The sequence below is a fragment of the Schistocerca piceifrons genome, chromosome X, assembly GCF_021461385.2.
Source record: "Schistocerca piceifrons isolate TAMUIC-IGC-003096 chromosome X, iqSchPice1.1, whole genome shotgun sequence".
NCBI classification, from domain to species: domain Eukaryota; kingdom Metazoa; phylum Arthropoda; class Insecta; order Orthoptera; family Acrididae; genus Schistocerca; species Schistocerca piceifrons.
Window position 1 is genome coordinate 851,002,167 of NC_060149.1, and position 21,742 is coordinate 851,023,908.

General features: G+C 39.6%; 1 protein-coding gene across 1 annotated transcript in view; it reads right to left on the reverse strand.

Moving 5' to 3' along the window:
• LOC124721329 (solute carrier family 35 member E1 homolog) overlaps nt 1-16,645 on the reverse strand; it is an 82,057-nt gene extending 65,412 nt beyond the window's left edge. Inside the window, exons 1-3 of the mRNA XM_047246242.1 lie at nt 16,309-16,645; nt 16,150-16,220; nt 15,933-16,070 (exon numbers count right to left, since the gene is read on the reverse strand). Of these exons, the coding sequence (XP_047102198.1) occupies nt 15,933-16,070; nt 16,150-16,220; nt 16,309-16,633 (534 nt within the window). The 5' untranslated portion in view covers nt 16,634-16,645. The remainder of the gene's footprint in view (nt 1-15,932; nt 16,071-16,149; nt 16,221-16,308) is intronic.
• Nucleotides 16,646-21,742: the final 5,097 nt, after the last annotated feature.

Sequence of the window (21,742 nt, forward strand, 5' to 3'; positions counted from 1 at the left end):
CTGAATTTTCTCAGTAGTGTTCCTCGAAAAGAATGTCACTTTCTCTAGCAATTACCATTTGAGTTCCTGAAGTAAATCCCATTGAGCTCCTGAAGTAAATCCCATTGAGCTCCTGAAGTAAATCCCATTGAGCTCCTGAAGTAAATCCCATTGAGCTCCTGAAGTAAATCCCATTGAGCTCCTGAAGTGAATCCCATTGAGCTCCTGAAGTGAATCCCATTGAGCTCCTGAAGTGAATCCCATTGAGCTCCTGAAGTGAATCCCATTGAGCTCCTGAAGTGAATCCCATTGAGTTCCTGAAGCAACTCCGTAACACTTGGGTGCTGCTCGAACCTACCGGTAACAAGTCTAGAAGCTCACCTTAATAGCTTCAACATCTTCCTTTAATCCAAGCTGGTGCGGATCCTAAACACTCTTAGCAGTACTCAAGATTAGTTCGCACTAGGGTCCTACATGCAGTCTCCTTTACAGTTGAACCACATTTTCCTATTCTCCCAATACAATGAAGTTGACTGCTCACCTTCCCTATGACAATTCCCACACGCTAATTCCATTTCATATCACTTTGCAACTTTACGCCCAAATAAATGATGTGACTGTGTGACGCAGGACACTACTAATGCTGTATTTGAATATTATGGATTTGTTTCTCCTACTCATCTGCATTAAATTACAGTTTTCTACACTTAAAGTTAGCTGCAATTCATCACATCAACTACAAATTGTCACACTCATCTAGTATCCTCCTACAATCACTCACCTTTGACACCTTCCTGTACACCAAAGTGTCATTAGAAAACAAAATGCAGACTGCTGCCCATCCCATCTGCCAGATCATAAAAGTGGTCCTATTACACTTCCCTGGGGCACTCCTGATGATACACTTATCTCTGATGAACATTCACTGTCGAGGACAATGTACTGGATTCTGTTACTTAAGAAGTCTTCCACGCAACCCCCATATCTGGAACCTACTCCATATGTTCATAGCTTCATTAACAGTCCGCAGTTGGGCACCATGTCAAATGCTTCTCGGAAATCTAGAAATATGGAATCTGCCTGTTGCCCATCATCAATAGTTCACAGTATATCCTGCGAGAAAAGGGCAAGCTGAGTTTTTCACGAGCAATGCTTTCTAAAACTACTCTGATTCATGTACAGAAGCTTTTCGGAATCAAAGATATTTATCATTTCAAATTCAGAATATGTTCAAGAGCTCTGCAGGAAATTGATGTTATGGATATTGGTCTGTAAATTTGCAGGTTCATTCATTCACCCTTCTTATATACAGGAGTCACCTGTGCTTTCACTGTTGCTTGGAACTTTGGACTGGGTGACAGATTTGTGGTAAATGCAAGCTACGTAAGGGGACAATGCTGTAGAGTATTCTTTATAAAGTCAAATTGGGAGTCCGCCTGGACCTGGCAATTTCATTGTTTTCAACTCCTTCAGTTGTTTTCTATACCATGGATGCCTATTACATCAGGAGTGCCCCAGGGCAGCATAATAGGTCCGCTGCTTTTTACAATTTACATAAATGATCTGGTTGATGGTACTGACAGCAGCATTAGATTGTTTGCTGATGATGCTGTAGTCTACAGGAAAGTAGTATCACACGAAAGTTGTGAATAAATCAATGAGGATTTGCACAAAATAAATGTGTGGTGAGATGACTGGCAGTTATCTCTCAATATTAGTAAGTGTAACCTACTGCATATAACAAAGCAAAAATCCCCAGTAATGTATGAGTACAAAATAAATGGTCAGTCTTTGAAAGAGGTAACATCTGTCAAGTATCTGGGTGTGACTATTTGAAATGATCTCAAATGGAACAATCAGATTACACAAGTAACGGATAAGGTGAACTCTAGATTGCAGTTTATTGGTAGAATCCTTAAGCGATGCAGTCCTTTAACAAAGGAATTGCTTACAATACTTAAGTTCATCCAGTCTTAGAGCATTGTTCGTCTGTATGGGACCCTTACCAGTTGGGTCTGATTCTAGAGATTGAAAAGGTCCAAAGAAGAGCAGCAAGATTCGTGACTGGTAAATTTAGCCAATGCAAAAGTGTTACAAATCTCATAAAAAGCTTTAAGTGGGACACACTTGCAGATAGACAACAGGCTAAACAGAAGGGGCTGCTCACTAAATTCGAAAATCCAATCTTCGCCGATGATGTAGAGCATATATTATTACCACCAACTTTCAAATCACGCAATGATCACCATTCAAAGATAAGGGGAAATTAGAGCTCGTACTAAGGCATTCAGATTGTCATTTTTCCCCTCGCACAATCTGCGAACGGAACAGACGGGGTGAAATATGACTTTGGCAAGAATAGTGCCCTCCACCACACACTGCTTGGTGGCTAGCATAGTATATATGTATATGTATTACTATGTTGTCCACACAGCAGTCCATGCAAAGGTCAAACAACGGTATGTTTGTATGATTCTTCTGTGTGAACCATTTCTTAAATGCGAAATTTGAAACTTCAGCTTTCCTTTTCCTGTCTTCTACTGCCACACCAGACTGGTCAATGAGTGACTGAATGGAAGCCTTAGACCCACTCAGTGATTTTACATAAGACCAAAATTTTCTCAGGTTCTCAGTCACGTCTTTTGCTAAGATACGAAGATTGTAGTAGCTGTATGCTTCATGCATAGATCTTTTCACAGATGCATGAATCTCTACCAACCTTCGTCTGTTGTCATTTGCACATTCTCTTTTGAACTCTGAGTGAAACAGCCTTTGCTTCCTCAGCATTACCTGTTCTTTCTAGCAGAAACACTCCCCTAGTCTTCTTAATTGATTTATTAACTTCAGTAACCATAGTCACTAATGATGATTTCATGGTCATTAATCCCTGTCTTTATACTGAAGCTGCCATTAAGGTCTGGCCCGTTTGTAGCTACACAGTCTGAAATATTTCTGTTCAATGTGGGCTGCCAAACTAGCTGTTCATGACAGTTTTCTGTAAGTTGTGTTTGAACTATCTATCTGTAACCCATTTAATGAATATAATGATGCCCCATTCTATACTGGCTATTCAGTTAATGATAGCAACACTACAATAACTGCCTGTGGAGGTACTATCCTTCCCTGGTTTAAGGATGGCTACGTAAGAGGTTCATTCTATCACAGGTTTACTTTTTCAATTGATAAACTAAACAGTCAACTAGTTGCCACAAGTTTATTTATTTAAACTCTGTCTAAATAAGCTTCTGGCTACTGGTTGTGTTTATTTTATCAGTTCAAGATACTCCCAGTTACTGCTAACAGCCAAGTTCAAGACCATGTTTACTTCTTATGAGCATCTGTTTAGAGTCTTTATACAACTGACACACCATTCTATGCCTAACAGCATTTAGTCCCAGTGCTCTATCTCTAATAGCGGATAATGCATTTTCCAGTTTCCACACACCGAAGCAGCAGGTGTATTCCTCTCAGTTGTCTTAACTGAAGTCCAACTGCACACACTCTGCAGCATCTTTACAAAGTAAGATAGTGGGATCTCTGCTGCTGATGGATGTCACATTTTGGAAGTAGGTAAGAATTACCTATGTTATGTCAGGTGCACAAGTTAAAATGATCTTATCATTCATTATGGCAACAACAGGCATCGCTCTGCCTTTACCAAAGAAGACTCTTCTGATTGAGTCCCATACTCTTGTGGTTGGTGTAGAACAATTAATAAAATTATTACCACAATCTTTTTCTGTTCTCTTTAATCGTTTTATGTGCTTTTTGTTCTTGTGACCAACAGGGCTGCTGGGTTTCCTAATGGCATGGCCTTGAACCATTGCAGTTATGCCTACCTGTCCCTGCAGTGCAGCATCTATGCTTCCACCAGGCAATAAGGGTGTTCTTGAGATATTTGATGTTGACTTCTTGGTATGGTGGATCACACTTTTAACATGACCCACCTAGTCCAGGACACTATCTGTGTTCAAACCTAGTTAATTAGCTACATAGCATCCAGTTCAAACACGATTTTCCGAAATTCCTTTACCAAAGAAGACAAAGTAAATATTCCAGAAACCAAATCAAGAACAGCTGCCAATTTGAGTGACTTAAAAGTTTATATCCCTGCTGTAGTGAAGCAGCTTAAATTGCTTAATAAAGCTAACAAGGGGAGGCCGCCAATTGTGAAATTCAGAATCGATTCATACTGCGCATAATAAAAGCTCATGGCCAGAGGTGTAATGTGGCAAAGCACCAAGATGCACTTCTCAGCCGTTGTCGAGAAAATCGACAGTTAAAAGAAACCGTTGCGGTGAAACACTCTCTACGATTAATAATTTTCTAGAGCGTCGTGGCGCAGCGGTGAGCGATCGGGTTCGTAATCCGAAGGTCGCCGGATCGAATCTCGCGCCATGCAACCCTTTTTTTTTTAGTATTTGTTTTTTGTAAAATATATATATATATATATATATATATATATATATATATATATATATATATATATAAAAAAAATTCCTGACAATCAGTTGCAACAATTATGCATATAATAAGTTGTTGAACGTCGTTTGTCGTGGAAAAACTTCGAACATCATTATGTTTTCCGCAAACAAAGTTGTATTTCACAAATGTTATTAATTGTCTTCATAATGTTAACCACGTATAATTAACGGAAGACGTAGAAACGGTGTTCCAAAACGAATACGTATAGCGTAAGTCAAACGTTCGAATTAGAATAGAGACCCCACGAACACAAATTTGCTGCGGCAGGTATGAAATAAATACTCCGTTACTCGCTCATTACACTTGAAGGACAGATGTTGAATGGGCCGAAACGAGCCGCCGCATAACAGCGTAGTTGCCTGCTAACTTCGAAAGAAGGTAGGTGCGGTCCCTAGCGCAACTTATAACATCGTCGAAAATCAGTGCGAACGGGATAGCTTTGGTACACCCTGTTAAAAAAAACGGAAAAATGGAGGCGGTACAATTGGAGAGCGATCCGCCTCCACCAACATGCATAAGCAATTCATTAATAGTTTATATATATTTGATTTACAAAAAACTAATAATAAAAAAAAATTGCATGTCGCGAGATTCGATCCGGCGACCTACGGATTACGAACACGAATGCTTACCGCTGCGCCACGACGCTGTAGAAAATTATTAATCGTAGAGAGTATTTCACGGCAACGGTTTCTTTTAACTGTCGATTTTCTCGACAACGGCTGAGAAGTGCATCTTGGTGCTTTGCCACATTACACCTCTGGCCATGAGCTTTTATTATGCGCAGTATGAATCGAATCTGAATTTCACAATTGGCGGCCTCCCCTTGTAAGTCCTCCAGCCCACACTGTATACCAGTTAAGTTCCTTTCAGAGTATGCTGACGCAATGACTCCATACTTAACAATCATAAAACCACGTACTCAAAAAAAGATCTACCTAAGACTGGAAAGTTGCACACGCCACAGCAGTACACAGAGAAGCAAACAGAATTAATCGGCTAAATTATAGACCTACATCACTGACATCGATTTACAGTAGGAACATATACGTTGCTTGAACATTATGAAATAACCCCCAAGAAAACGAGCTATTGATACATAACCAGCATTGATCTAGAAAATATCATTCTTGTGAAACACAACTGGTTCTCCTTACAGTGCTGCTGACAGGAAGGGGGGGATCTTTAGTCAATTCCATATTCCTAGACGTCCAGAAGGCTTCTGACACCACTCCTCACAAGTGGCTTCTAACCGGATTATGTGCCTATGGAGTGTCATCTCACTTGGGGCTCATCTATTCATGATTTCTTCTCAAGAAGGTCACAGTTTTTAGTGACAGATGGGAAGTTATTGAGTGAAACAGAATTAATATGTAGCGTTCCCCAAGAAAGTGTTATAGGTCCTCTGCTGTTTCATGACAGTTTGCATATGACACTGCCATTAATTGTTTAGTAAAGTTGCCAGAAGATCAAAACAAATTGAAAAATTATTTAGAAAAAAATCTACGTGTATGGTTCAAAAAGTGGCAACTGACACTGAACAGTAAGAAGTGTGTGGTGCTCCACTTGAGAATGAAAGAATTCCATTAAATTTCAGTTACATGATACATCATACAAACTGAAAGGATACTGATTCAACTGAATACCTAGGGATTACAATTATGAACAACTGAAATTGAAACCACCACATATAAAACATTGTGGGGAAGGTGAACCAAAGACAGCATTTTATTGGCTGAACACTTTGAAGACACAACAAACCTACTAAAGGACTATGTAACCACACTTGTTTATATTCTTCTGAAGTATTGCTGCACAGTAAGGGATCCTTATCAATGGGATTGACGTGTTACAAAATTCCTATCATCATCGTTCTCCTCTGACTGTGATAATATTTTGTTAGCTGCCACCTACATAGGTTGAAATGACCATCATAATAAAAAAGACAAATCGGTGCTAGCACGGAAAGATTTAAATGTTCATTTTTCCTATGTGCTGTATGAGAGGGGAACAGCCAAGAAATAGTCAAAGCAGTTGAATGAACCTTCTGCTATGTGAATTGCAGAGTATGTAGGTGTTGTCATGCAGTGTATCTGGTTGTGTGTCAGTTTCCCAGTCTGTCATATCTCTGAGGGCAGACACACAGACAGAAAGATAGTTTCATGTCCCATGGATCATTTGTGTGATTAAGCATGATGTTTTGGAATGAATAATTTTACATTTATATTACACATTCACATGTGAACATGACTGCATGTTGGGCACTTACAACTATTTTTCTTTCACATGTGAATTTGAAATTCCTACCCACCACCTCTTATACATTACAAAAATAGAAATTCTTTGATAGAATAGAAAAAGCTGTCAAGAAGAAAAATTCTCAGTTGGTTTTTAAATTTAACTTTGCTGTCTGTCAGATATTTGATATCATTGGAAAGGTTTTTAAATTTAACTTTGCTGTCTATCAGATATTTGATATCATTGGATATGTGATAAGAAATTTTGATGGTAGCATTGCGCGTCCCCTTTCCGTACTTATGACAAATCTTAAGGTGGAATAATGTATGTTAACAATGCAGGAAAAGATAGATTGCTACTTACTGTAAAGAAGACATGTTAAGCTGAAGACAGGCACAACTAAAAGATACTTACACAAAGCTTTCGGCCACAGCCTTCATCAGCAAAAGAGAAACACACACCATTCACACACACAACTTGTTAGATATGACATCCATAAATTGGCTGTACCACCAAATCCAAATTACCTAAAACCTCAGTTTATCTAGGAGAATACTGTGATTCACATAGTAAAATACCTTAGATAGGTCTCATATCAATGACCACTAATGACACAAACTCAGCTGAAATTTGTTACTTGTCTTCTGATACAACGAGACTTTCACAAATTCAACCCTGCAGCAAGTGTTGTTGGCATCCCAAAACACAGTGTGTGCATTTAAATGGCTGACAAGAAGGATTTGTGTCATTGGAGTTATGAAAGCCTCTGCAGCAAATATGTCAAGATGCAAAAAACAAGTTACACATTTAGTGATTTTCAGTGACATGTGGCTGACAACAGTTGCTTCTGCAAGATGGTGGTGAGTGGAACAGGTGATGTGTTACTGTTGAATACCACCACCACACTCTGTGCCCTGTCACCACTAAGGAGGCATATGCCACAGCTTGAATGGCTAAAAGCAAATACAGTGGTTATGGACATTTGTTTGTTCTAGCAACCATCAAAGTTATTTAACTGTAAAACTTGGTATTTGTGTAATTGATATTTGAAGGTTAATATGCGGAGTACAAGATTACAAGTCACTGAAGAAAAAATAGTGTGTAACAGATTCACAAGCCATAAACATGAAATTTTTTGGCAAAAAGCTAGCCATTCTCTTGGAAATAAGATATGTGACCACACCAAGTACTTGCAGAGTAATTTTCTCAAAATAGAAGTTGCTGTGTTGCTGTTCTTTCCTTATTCACCACTGAGGTGCAAATGTGGAACCAGTATTTTCGAACTGCTGTAATCCCTTCCAGTACCAACAATTTCATCATAGTTACCTTCGTGTGCTATCCAAAATCTGTAATTGCCATTTTTAAGAGCTGTCTATTCTTCCTCACCAGAACTACCTACCAGGTATTCATTTTCACACTGTCTACAACCTCTCAGAATTTTGAATGCATATCACCATTTCTCAATAAATCCATATCTCACTTGCTGAATGATGATTCTTCTTGACAATTTTATTTAACTTCTATTAACTCTTAATCATCACTTAATTGTGATTGTACCATATGTCACTTCCACAAAAAATGGCTATAGAGTCCCAACCTTCGTGCAGGAAGTACTAGCAGAATTCCTGAAAGATCTGCCACTGAACACATGTGAAGAAATATGTTTTCAATATGCTGCTCACATTTGATTTCCTGTTTCTGACCAGCTAAAAACATCATTTGAGGAAACAGGAGTAGGTTGAAGTGAACCACTTTCTTGGCCACCACAGTCCCCTAACTAATAGTTCATTAGACTTTTTGCTTTGGGAGTACAAGAGAAGTCTTGTTAAAAAGACATGTGCACAATCTGGGTAAGATATGGCAGCACAGATTATGTATGTGGCACAAGTGATTCACTATATGCCAGGTATTTGAAGTGATGTATATCATAATGTACCGCAGAGATGTCAGTTGTGTCACAAACAATATGGTCATCATATAAAGGAGTTTCTGTAGTGTACTCCATTAGATTGGTTGGTTTGTGGGATTAAAGGGACCAAACTGCAACGGTCATCGGTCCCTTGTTCCAAAACTTAAAAACTACCACACAGAGTAAAAAAACGGATAATAGAGACAACAGACAACACAGGACAAGAAAAACTCAGACAAAGAACAGACATAACAAATTAAAATCACACTGAGTGTGGCGGTGGTTGGCCGACCATAGCATAAAAAAGGAAAAGCCAACCACTGAGAACACATTAAAAACTCAGTTTAAAACCGTAGGCCAAAGGCCAGAATCAACACAAAACAATAAAACAAAACAAACACTCAAATTAAATGATAAAAACCCCCTGCCCGAATAAAACGTAAAACTAAGCCAGCCATACCAGGGTCATTGGTTAAAAGGGCAGGGAGCGTATCGGGCAACACAAATGTCTGCCTGACCACAGCTAAAAGGGGGCAGGCCAACAAAATGTGGGCCACTGTCAAAGCCGCCCCGCAGCGACACAGAGGAGGGTCCTCCCAACGCAGTAAGTGACTGTGTGTCAGCCAAGAGTGGCCAATGCGGAGCCGACAAATGACGACTGAGTCCCTGCGGTTGGCTCGCATGGATGACCGCCACACAGTCGTCGTTTTCTTAATGGCACGGAGTTGATTGGGCGTGATCTGATCGCGCCATTCGGCATCCCAAAGCGCAAAAACTTTTCGGCGGAGGACTGCTCACAAATCAGTCTCTGGGAGGCCAATGTCCATAGATGGTTTACTGATGGCCTCTTTCGCCAGGCGGTCAACATATTCATTGCCCGGGATACCGACATGACCGGGGGTCCACACAAAGACCACAGAGCGGCCGCAACGGGCAAGAGTATGCAGGGACTCCTGGATAGCCATCACCAGACGAGAACGAGGGAAACACTGGTCGAGAGCTCGTAAACCGCTCAGGGAATCGCTACAGATCACGAAGGACTCACCTGAGCAGGAGTGGATATACTCTTGGGCACGAAAGATGGTGACAAGCTCTGCAGTGTAAACGCTGCAGCCAGCCGGCAATGAACGTTGTTCAGAATGGTCCCCTAGAGTAAGCGCATAACCGACACGACCAGCAACCATCGAGCCGTCAGTGTATGCAATGCCAGAGCCCTGATACATTGCAAGGAGGAAAAGAAAGCGGTGGCGGAAGGCCTCCGGAGGGACTGAGTCCTTCGGGCCCTGTGCCAATTCCAGCTGAAGGCGAGGGCGACGCACACACCATGGAGGTGTACGCTGAGGTGCCCTGAAAGGAGGCGGAAGAAGTAAGGCCGCAAGCCCGGAGAGAAGCTCTCGGACGCGAACCGCGATCGTACTGCCAGCCCTGGGTCGACGTTCTGGAAGATGGACGTGTGACTCTGGGAATAGTAGCCGATAGTTAGGATGCCCGGGCAAGCTGAAAACATGGGCAGCATAAGTGGCCAGCAAACGTTGGCGCCGTAACTGCAGTGGAGGGACACCTGCCTCCACTAGTATGCTGTCCACAGGGCTGGTACGGAAAGCACCAGTGGCAAGGCGTATCCCGCTGTGGAGGATTGGGTCCAGCACCTGCAATGCAGATGGGGATGCTGAGCCATAAGCCAGGCTCCCATAATCCAGACGGGACTGGATTAACGCCTGGTAGAGCCATAACAGGGTAGATCGATCGGCGCCCCAGCTAGTGTGGCTCAAGCATCTCAGAGCATTTAGATGCCGCCAACACGCCTGTTTAAGCTGCCGAATATGAGGCAGCCAAGTCAGCCGGGCATCAAAAACTACACCCAAAAACCTGTGGGTCTCCACCACAGCAAGGAGTTCGTCAGATAAAGCCGTGGCTCAGGATGGACCGTTCGGCGCCGGCAGAAATGCATAACGCGGGTCTTGGCAGCCGAAAACTGAAAACCATGCGCTACAGCCCAAGACTGCGCCTCGCGGATAGCGCACTGTAGCTGACGTTCAACAGCTGCAATGCCAGTAGAGCTGTAGTAAAGGCAGAAGTCGTCAGCATAGAGGCAATAATAGTACAAGGATTAAAATCTTGAGTCAATTTTGTTTTCTTTGCAACATCAAAAACTGACCATCCCCTGCAACATGTTCTGCAATACAGGCAGACAGTGCCCGCAATATACTAAAATATTATTATTTTCCATATTCTCATGCATTAACGTCAAATGTGAGAACATTTTGGGCAACTAAGTTTAGGTCAAAGAACTAAGTGAACTATGTGGCATAAACTCATTGACCACACACAGTCCTTTAATCAATGAACAATGGATTTCAATACTGGCATCACAGCACTTCTAACAAAAGTTGTGGTTGACAAAACAGTAATATCAATCCAGTGATTGCAAGACACATGAAACATTTTTATGTTTCAACTGTATCTTACCCAGTGGAAAAAAAAATGGGGTGGGGGCATTGTACACTGTGACCATATTTCCAATGTATTTCCATACAAACTGAAGACCACACAAGGTTCACTTAACTGTGTTTTGTCTTCTGCATTCATATTTGTTCGGCAGTGTTTCCAGATCATGCAACCAATTGTGAATCTCATCAATCTTTTTGAGAAGCTCCTGACATTTATTGGGGATGACTTTCAGTCAAAGTAGTTTACTGAAGTGGCCTTCATTGATCTGACACCTACATACGAAGTACGACTTACCATAAATATGAGGCCTGGCATAAGCACTCTCAAATGTATATGCAAACAACAAACCAGTGCCAAACCACACCGGACAATTCATATATACTAATGGTAAAGCAGTGACAGCTCAAGACTTGAGTTTTAAAGAGGTACAAAAGAAACTGTCTTTGGATGTACTACAGCACTAATAACTTTAAGCTCAGTTCCAGCACGACAGGTTTGTGTTTACCATCTCAATAATAAGAACAGGGCAACAACATCATATAGCACAGATGGATGAACAACAACAACAACAACAACAACAACACTGTGCCCAGTGCAAATACATGTGTGTCCTTCTGGCTAAAACACTGACATTCAGAAAACAATGTACCAACACTAAAGCTAAAGTCTGTGCCAGAAACATTGTTGGTGCTGATGATCAGGTTGTGAGGCGAGAAATCAAGACAGCTATGAATGGCTCACAGCATTGTGTGTGTCTGCTGCTAAGTATGCTGCTAAAAGTATGGAGGACCTCTGTGCATGATATGCCCACCAATCAAAGCTACTGGCTGGATATGTGGAAGACAGAACTAGAAAGCCTTGATGTCCTTCCAAAGAATGGATGGCTGGCTGGCTGTGACTTCCCTGTCCTGTGTAGTGGATGGGGAACAAGTTGAAGGTTGGTGTGGTGCACTGCAAGATCAACATGGGAGAAACAGGATTCACATCCCATGTGAAATTAATGTTTTCTGCAAATGCAATGAAGCACGTGACATGGGCCATTTGTTGAAATTCCACATTGCACCCAAGGAGTCTGTTCACAGATAATGGAAATTTTTTGGAGACAACTTGTTTAAATGAACTTACTTTGCGTTATGGTAAATAAAACTCACCAAAGCAAATAGAAAACCAGAAAAATAAACTATGTATGAACACTGGGTGAATTTGAAGATACACATCGAGTATAGATTTAAGTGTCAGGACGTCGTTTCTGAAAGTATTTGTAAGGTGTGTAGCCATGTATGGAAGTGAAACATGGATGGTTAATAGTTTGGACAAGAAGACAATAGAAGCTTTCAAAACGTGGTGCTACAGAAGAATGCTGAAGATTAGATCGGCAGATCACATAACTAATGACGAAGTATTGAATAGAATTGGGGAGAAGAGGAGTTTGTGGCACAACTTGACTAGAAGAAGGGATCGGTCAGTAGGACATGTTCTGAGGCATCAAGGGATCACCAATTTAGCATTGGAGGGCAATGTGGAGGGTAAAAATCTTAGAGGGAGACCAAGAGATGAATACACTAAGCAGATTGAGAAGGATGTAGGTTGCAATAGTTACTTGGAGATGATGAAGCTTGTACAGGATAAAGTGGCATGGAGAGCTGCATCAAACCAGTCTTGGGACTGAAGACCAGAACAACAATAACGTTATTGGAGCTGTCAATTTCAACAAAATTATTTCAGGTATTCTGTCATTTCATGACCTAACTGAGTTCTGATCCACTTAGGTGTCAATTGACAGACATTCAAAATGTTGACTGCAAAACAGATTGAAGGAGATGGTAAAAAAAGCCCTCACTGTGTCTGCAGCATACTACTGTTGGTTACTACTACCATATTCAATCCATAGTAATGAAAATACACAGCTGCAAGTTGTCACATATATTGACAAGGGCAATGGGGTATCTTAAGGCATATCTATAAGATAAGTAACACCCGGTCTCCATCTATAACACAGTGAATGCAAGAACAAAAATAAAAACTATTTCTAACAATAAACTTTATACTCATGGGAGCCAATCAATTATATACTGTTGTTAGTTTATAAACATTTTCAGTACATCATGTCTTGCATCTCTAAAATATTGAAGAAAAGACATTTTAACACCAAAGCTGCTGTTTAATTATTGGCTGAGTAGTTTCCAGTTTTGCCCATTTTCACAAGCTGCCTATTACAGAGAACAAAATTTGTTATGAGTGGAGACGTAGAACATGGCTGACAATAATAATAATATCAATGATAAAATTGTTTGCATGGCAACTACTTACGTATTTGCATTTATGATATGGTTGGTGTGGCCAGTTCTATTTACGTCATCACGCTTAGATGTACTGTATCTCGTATTTGCAGTAAAAGATGTCACAGCTGTAGTTGTACCTTACACTATTATTTTAACGTATGTGCATAATATACATTTTTCTTACCAAGACTAAGCTATCTGTGCACCGTTCAATCTTTCGACCAACTTTGTTGTATGGGAGCAAAAGCTGGGTGGATTCAGGTTACCTTATCAACAAGGTTGAGGTTACAAATATGAAAGTAGCTAGGATGATTGCAGGTACTAGTAGATGGGAACAATGGCAGGAGGGTGTCCACAATGAGGAAGTCAAAGAAAAACTGGGAATGAACTCTATAGATGTAGCAGTCAGGGCGAACAGGCTTAGATGGTGGGGTCGTGTTACACGCATGGGAGAAGCAAGGTTACCCAAGAGACTCATGGGTTCAGCAGTAGAGGGTAGGAGGAGTCGGGGCACACCAAGGAGAAGGTACCTGGATTCGGTTAAGAATGATTTTGAAGTAATAGGTTTAACATCAGAAGAGGCACCAATGTTAGCACTGAATAGGGGATCATGGAGGAATTTTATAAGGGGGCTATGCTCCAGACTGAACGCTGAAAGGCATAATCAGTCTTAAATGACGATGATGTGGTATCTTCACTATATAGCATGGTGTGCGTCACATGACAACAACATTGTATATGCAATGGAGAATTTGTTCTTACTGGAAAAAAGGAAGGAAGATTGGGTTTAACATCCTGCCGACATTGACATCATTAGAGATGGAGCACAAACTCTGTGTCAAGGATGGGTAAGGAAATCAGACATACCCATTAAAAAGAACCATTCCTGCATTTGCCTGGACTAACTTAGGTAAATCATGGAAAACCTAAACCTGGTGGCCAGATGTGGGTTTGAACTGTCGTTGTCCTGAGTGAGAGTCCAGTGTGCTACCCACTGTCCCACCTCGCTTGGTGTTGCTTTTACTTGACTACACTGTGTGTTGCACTTACTCATTTATCATAAGTGTTATTGCAATTTTGACAGATGTTGATGCAAAGAATTATAAGGTCTTACATAGTCCTAATCTCCAATACTTTCAATTTGCTTCACTGAGTATGTTCAATGTGAGGCACAGTGTTCCATCACATCATAGTGCTCCAATAAATTTTCATTTCCTTTTCAGCACAGTTTAAGAGGAAACATTGTTTCATTCATATTTCAAAGGAACCAACATACAACAGTATTGTCATGCTGATAAAAATTTTCCGTGTATTGTTTGTAGTTCCATGCTAGATGAGCAATTGAGGTAGGATTCAGTGCAATAGCATCTTAATCAGCATATGAATTGACCTCCGTCCTACCTTAATCATTCACTAAATATGAGACTGCAAACTATACACCAAAAATTTTAACCAGATAGTAATTCTGTTGTACGTAGATTCCACTAAAATACGAATGGAACAACACATTTCCACTTAAATAGTGCTGAAAAAGAAATGAAAATTTAATGTACTACTGTGATGTGACAGAACACAGTCTCTTTCACTGAACACAGTCAGTGATATACTACTGTGATGTGATGGAATACTGTCCCTCTCACTGAACATAGTCAGTGATGTTAATAAATCTGTGAAATAAATTGTAATATCTGAGATTAGATAAGACCCCATAATAAAATTCCTTGCATAACATCTGTCAATATTACGATAACCCCTAAGAGAAGTAAGTCAGCGTGACACACAATGTAATCCAGTACGAACACATTCTCTACTGTGTATACAATATTGATGCCACATGGAGCACATCGTGCTGGATAATGAAGGTACCACAATAAAGAAACATATACATCACATATATTAACAAAATACTGTAAGATGTAACTACATCTGTAATATCTTTTAATGTAGATATGCGATACATGAGGCCAAACAGAGCCATCCACTCCAACCATATCCTAAATATAACCATTTTATCACTGATACTTTTATTACCCACATTCTACACCTCCACTGACAAATTTTGTTCTCTATAATAGGCACCTTGCGAAAATGGGCTAAGTCAAACTAGTTAGCCAATAAATAAACAGCAGCTTTGGTATTAAAATGTCTTGTCTTCAATTATTGTTTTACTTTAAATGTCACATTTCTTTTCAAAATAATGTTAACCATCTGCATACTTCACTTCATTCTTGGGTGTACTCATTCTCATTAAATTAAATGTGGAAGACTACAGGTTGGAAGAAATGCAGAAAACTGCCTACATATAACAAGAAGCAAGTAAGTAAAGAACTGCAGCTAATTCGTTCATTTAATATAACAAATATAGTTCATCATGGGCAGGTTTGTGTTGACATACGTGGTTTTCAAGTCATTTCTATTAAATCACGTTTTATATACTGGCATTTAGTATGTGGTAATTCGAATGAAAGCCGGCACCAAACAACATAACACTAATATGTTTATACAATGTTGGAAAATAATTTGCAGTGAGGTTTAATAACCTAAACTGTTAGGAAACTAAATGCTGAGGTGGTTTAACACGTACTAACCTTTTTTGAAAATATATTCTGGAGTGAAAATCCCATTGTCGCCACTAAGGCGCTGATCAGACCAATAAGATCAAATGACATTTCCGTTACTGTCGCAATGGCAACACCCAAAATAATTGGCACAAGTGATATGTACACCTGTGGAAAGAAGCAGGTGTTAAAAATGGAAAAGTATAACGCAATATAGTTATTCCGAAAATTATTTCCTTTTACATACTTTCAGTGTTTGTTTCTCCCCAATTATTAGTCTTGAAAAAATTACTGTGAAGAGCGGCATCGTAGCTTTCACTGGAAAGAAGTAAAACAATTACATGCGATAGAACAGCTGCAACAATAACCTGCCAACAATATTGTTCAATTGCTCCATGGCAATCACCTGTGTGTGCGTAGGAAACTGGTACTTTCCATATACTGATGTGTGAAGACACAGAGGCGAAAAACTTTCCTAATGCGAGGGGAATTATGATTTTTAGGTAGTAACTTCTGCTGATGTCAACAAATTTCCTGACGCCCGACATATTGAAGAAAGGCCCGGAATATAACGTAATAGATAATAACTGCACCATCGTTACAGTCATTGGATATGGAAAATCATTCAACAACATCTTACCGATCACATTATTACTCGAACTCACAAGGTACCACAACAAACACAGCACCACAACACGAACAGCAGACTTCACCTGCCTCCCATCAGCCATGCTACCACCACGCTTCACTCAAACTGCTGCCATATGATCTCTGTTCAGCCGAGTCAAAGATATTAAATATTTTCGAACTAATTAGCTTCTTTGTAACATTGTTGCAGCCTATGTTCTAGTTGCAACAGAAAATTATTTCTGTTATGTGTTTCATGCAGTAACGTTGCTTTAGGGTATAAGAGTTTCACACGGGACAAATGTGCGTGGGTCTGTTTTCTACAACTGTCAAAGCAAGGCATAGCACAATGAAGCCTCCGTAAAACTACAGTTAGACCGCGGTATAACATTTACCGATACAACGCTAAGCCCGGGTACAGCGATAATTTTATCTGGTCCCGGTTGATATCCTATACGTACTGTGTTAATTACCCCTCATTACAACGATCAAGTAATTTCAGCAGCGCCTTGTTGGAGCGAAGACAAAGTTTCGGGGATCTTACTATTTCTGCTTCTAAAAGACTCTGATCATGGCGCTTAGCAGGAAAAGTGTCGTTACTTCGGTTTTCGGGATTTTTTTTTTTTAGTCTTAGAAAGATCAGCCAATAAAATATTTGTAGACATTAATCACTGGTTCCTAGCCAATTCTTTGTCACTAAACTTTGAAAAAACACACTACATGCAGTTCAGAACTTGTAAGGGGTGTCCCAAGAGTATATGTCTAACATATGATGACAAGAAGATAGAAGAAGTGGACGGTGTTAAATTCTTGGGATTACAGCTTGATAATAAATTCAACTGGGAGGAGCACACCACAGAACTGCTGAAGCGTCTTAACAAATCTCTGTTTGCAATGCGAATTTTGTCAGACATAGGGGATATAAAAATGAAAAAGCTGGCATACTATGCTTACTTTCATTCCATAATGTCATATGGGATTATTTTCTGGGGTAATTCATCAAGCCAAGCTAAAGTTTTCCGGGCACAAAAACGTGCAGTAAGAATTATATGTGGTGTGAACTCAAGAACATCCTGCAGAAGCCTGTTTAGGGAACTAGGGATACTAACTACAGCTTCCCAATATATTTATTCCTTAATGAAATTTGTCATTAAAAATATATCACTTTTTCAAACCAACAGCTCAATTCATGGAATCAATACTAGAACTAAGAATAATCTTCACAAGGATTTAAAGTCACTTAGTCTTGTACAAAAAGGTGTGCATTATTCAGGAACACACATTTTCAATAACTTGCCAGCAGCCATAAAAAGCTTAACAACCAATGAAATTCAGTTTAAGAGAAGCCTAAAGGATTTATTGGTGGCCAACTCCTTCTACTCCATTGATGAATTTCTGAGGAAAACCAACTGATTTGTATATAAGTACAACATAACTTCTGCACAATTTCAGTGCAGTAATGTGTTCACTGAAAATTTGTGTGTGTGTGTGTGTGTGTGTGTGTGTGTGTGTGTGTGTAAGTATAATCTAACTTCTGCACCATTTCAGTGCAGTAATGTGTTCATTGTAAATAAGTATTACAGTAGTTGTATTACATGTTTCTTACCTTATAAATAAATATAAAACTTTTTTATTTTAAATTCAGTGCAATAGTATTTGTAAAATGACTCTTAGTGTTCATTAAAAAATGACGATCATTCCACTTGGGACCTGTGGAATGGTACATTAGCTTATTTGTTTTAGTTTAAATATTTGTCATGTATTGTTGTTTTTCTGACATGTTCCACATCCTGGAGGACCTCCTCACTACGGATCAATTGGAATGAAAGTAAATCTAATCTAATCTAATATAACGGTAGTTGCTGTGCTCTCCAACAGGCTGCGCAACGGTCGCTTGTGGTTGGCTGAAGTACGCTTCTAACAGGGCGGCTCTCAAGACACGTTTAGAATTATTGTCGTGTTTGGTTGTGTTTCGTGATCTTAAAGAACTTTTCATCAAAAAATAACAGCGGAGTAATATTTACGTGTGTGTTGGTAGACGTTCTACGCATTTACTGATAATCTGTGTGGTGGATTTAATTATTGGCATCCGACAAAGGAAACTGCATTCCCGGGTGTCGATCAGTATACAAGTCATGCGCAACAGATAGGCACTTTTTTAAACCTCCAAAGACCGCCAGTGATTCTTCTAAATGGGATAAAGCTATTCTGAGAAAGGATATTCAATTAAAAAGTAAATAATACATATGTGACAAACATTTCGCTGTTAATTTGCTTATTAAAATGGACTCAATCGGTATAGAAGGAAACAAGATCGAAAAACTGAGAAAAAGATATAATTTAAAGCCATGGTCGGTACCTCACATTTTTCCAAATTTTGCAGGCTATTTAACAACCCACTTGAAAGCATGCAAATCTCCTCCAAAATGAATAATGAAAAAGCAGTCCCATTATGTATCAAAAGTTCAGCGATTTGTACACCAGTCACAGTACATAGTGCTTACCATGTAGCAGGTAGTAAGGTTAATGCCAGAAAAATTATCGACAGTCTCAAGTGCAACGACAAAAGCCTTAAAAGAATGTTACGGAGAACACAGAATCAGATCAGGTTGCCCTCCATGGGATGGGTGCACGCAACGACTGTGGTTATATTGGGTTAGATAGAGCAGCAATCAGTCGTAGAATTAAGTTGCTTTAATATGACATTTATAGTCACAATGCAGTTGATCGTGCTCAAGTGAATGCTTACCCAGTTCAACCATGTGTAAGCATTCACTTGAGCACGAACAACTGCTACAATTCCGCACTGCATTGATAATGACCTGACATAGGTCGAAATCTGATCTGCATTGTGACTATAAATGTCATATTAAAGCAACTTAATTCTACGACTGATTGCTGCTCTATCTAACCCAACAGATCCAGATATTGAAAGAGAGGGGGAGAGTAATTTTGTTAGAAAAGAAAGTTTCTCCTGTAACACTAACCAAGTCCTGTGCATGTAGTACATCGAATTTCATGAGTAAAAAACAGAAATTAGTCATAGACACGATGCTTAAGAAGTGCTAAATGACCCCAACTGGTATTTGATATAGTGATGAGTTTATTCCGTGAAGCTTGCTTCTCAAAATTAAATCACCTGAGGGCTACAGGCACTGTCAAAGATACGACTGCATGCTGAGGATCTTCTAAGAAAGCTCTGAAAGGGATTTAAATGCTTCTACAGCGTCAACACACATGCCATAAATGCTATTAGAGAAGTATTTAAAGACGAACAGGACGAAAATAAACGTTTAGGCGCTATAATTTTCGATGAAATTAAATTAGGGGAAGAAATTCGGTTTAATTTCTCCTCACTCAAAGTGGATGGCGTAGTAGAATTAGGTGATTTAACTCCAGAGGAAATAAAAAACACTTTGGCTAACCGTACTTTGGTATTAACGTTTATTCCTCTCCTTTATAGCTGGATCCAACTGGTTGCTGTTTATGGGGGAAAATGCAATTTGTGGCGATATCCTAGCTAAAATATTGATAAGATAATCTTATAGCTGGAACAAGCTGGAGCAAGAGTGATAGGTTTCACAAGTGATGGAAGTCAACAAATAAAAAGGCTTAGATTAATCCAGGAATCACCAGCAAACAAGGAAATGCGAAATGTAGTACCAAAATTCACTAACCAGTACAGAATACTTTGGGCCTAATCAGGCTATGTAAGTGTATTAAAATGTATAAGGAACTATTTTCCGATAAAAGTACGTTGCTGTACAAAAATCAAGAAATAGATTTTAATTTAGTAGACAGGTGTATGCTTTGGACTCGTTCTATGAATTTGCAGGCCTTATAGAGCTTGTCCAAAACTGACTTACTCTCATATAGACCCTACATCTGTCCAAAGAGTGAATGCAAAGCCGGTTTTTCAATTATTCAGCAATTCAACTGCAACTCCAATTAAAATTTTCCGCAAAACTAGTCCCGAGAATATCAGCTGCAGTGAAAACATGGAAATACTCATGAGAGATGTGAATAATGTATCAGATGCGTTCAACTCTAGGACCCCAAGTAACTCACTTTACAAAGATTCCCCTTCATACAAAATATTAACTGACTTTTACGAAACCGTTTACTCAGAAAACAACACATTTTCCTCAAACAGAACAATGGAATCTCTCAGGCATGCTAAAGAGTACATTGGAAGTTTCTTAATATTTATAGTTCACAGGTTTTAAATAAGTACTGACGGGATACACCAGTCAAGACCCTCTGGAATATCATTTTGAAATTCTGAAGTCCATAAGTTGTGACGACCATCTATCAGCTGTAGATTTTCTGCAATTACATATGTTACAGTGCATGTATGTCCCTGTTAAGATGGTTATATCTGTATCCCAGCACAGTGAACCGAATTCAGAGCCACTTCTTACATCATGTCTTAATCAGATGCGTTTATGTGCTAAGGAAATAGAGGTACAAAATAAATGGATTGACTTATCTGCTGAGAATAAATTAAGGACAAAATGGTGATAAGGGACTGGGAGAATGATCTTCCTATTCTGTATAAAGACAACATTCCAAAACAATGTTTAGTTTATTACATACTGGGTTGTTGTTGTCTTCAGTCCTGGGACTGGTTTGATGCAGCTCTCCATGCTACTCTATCGTGTGCAAGCTTCTTCATCTCCCAGTACTTACTGCAACCTACATCCTTCTGAACCTGCTTAGTGTATTCATCTCTTGGTCTCCCTCTACGATTTTTACCCTCCATGCTGCCCTCCAATGCTAAATTTGTGATCCCTTGATGCCTCAGAACATGTCCTACCAACCGGTCCCTTCTTCTTGTCAAGTTGTGCCACAAACTCCTCTTCTCCCCAATTCTATTCAATACCTCCTCATTAGTTATGTGATCTACCCACCTAATCTTCAGCATTCTTCTGTAGCACATACTGGGTTACACTGTCAAAAAGCTTAATAAACAGAGCAGCTGTGTGGAGTAAGTAAAATGCTGTCTGACACAATAGCTGCAACCTTCACTACTATAAAGGACTTCGGCTCATTAATGGCCTTTCTTATTTGACTTACCCATCCTAAAGTGTTTTCAACATTCTTTTATGTGTTGAAGTGGTTCTAGAAAAGAAACTGTCTTCTGTCTCAAGTCTATGGGGTGATATATTTTATGAGTTTTAAGACAGCACTGAAGAATTTTTTTTCTAGAAACA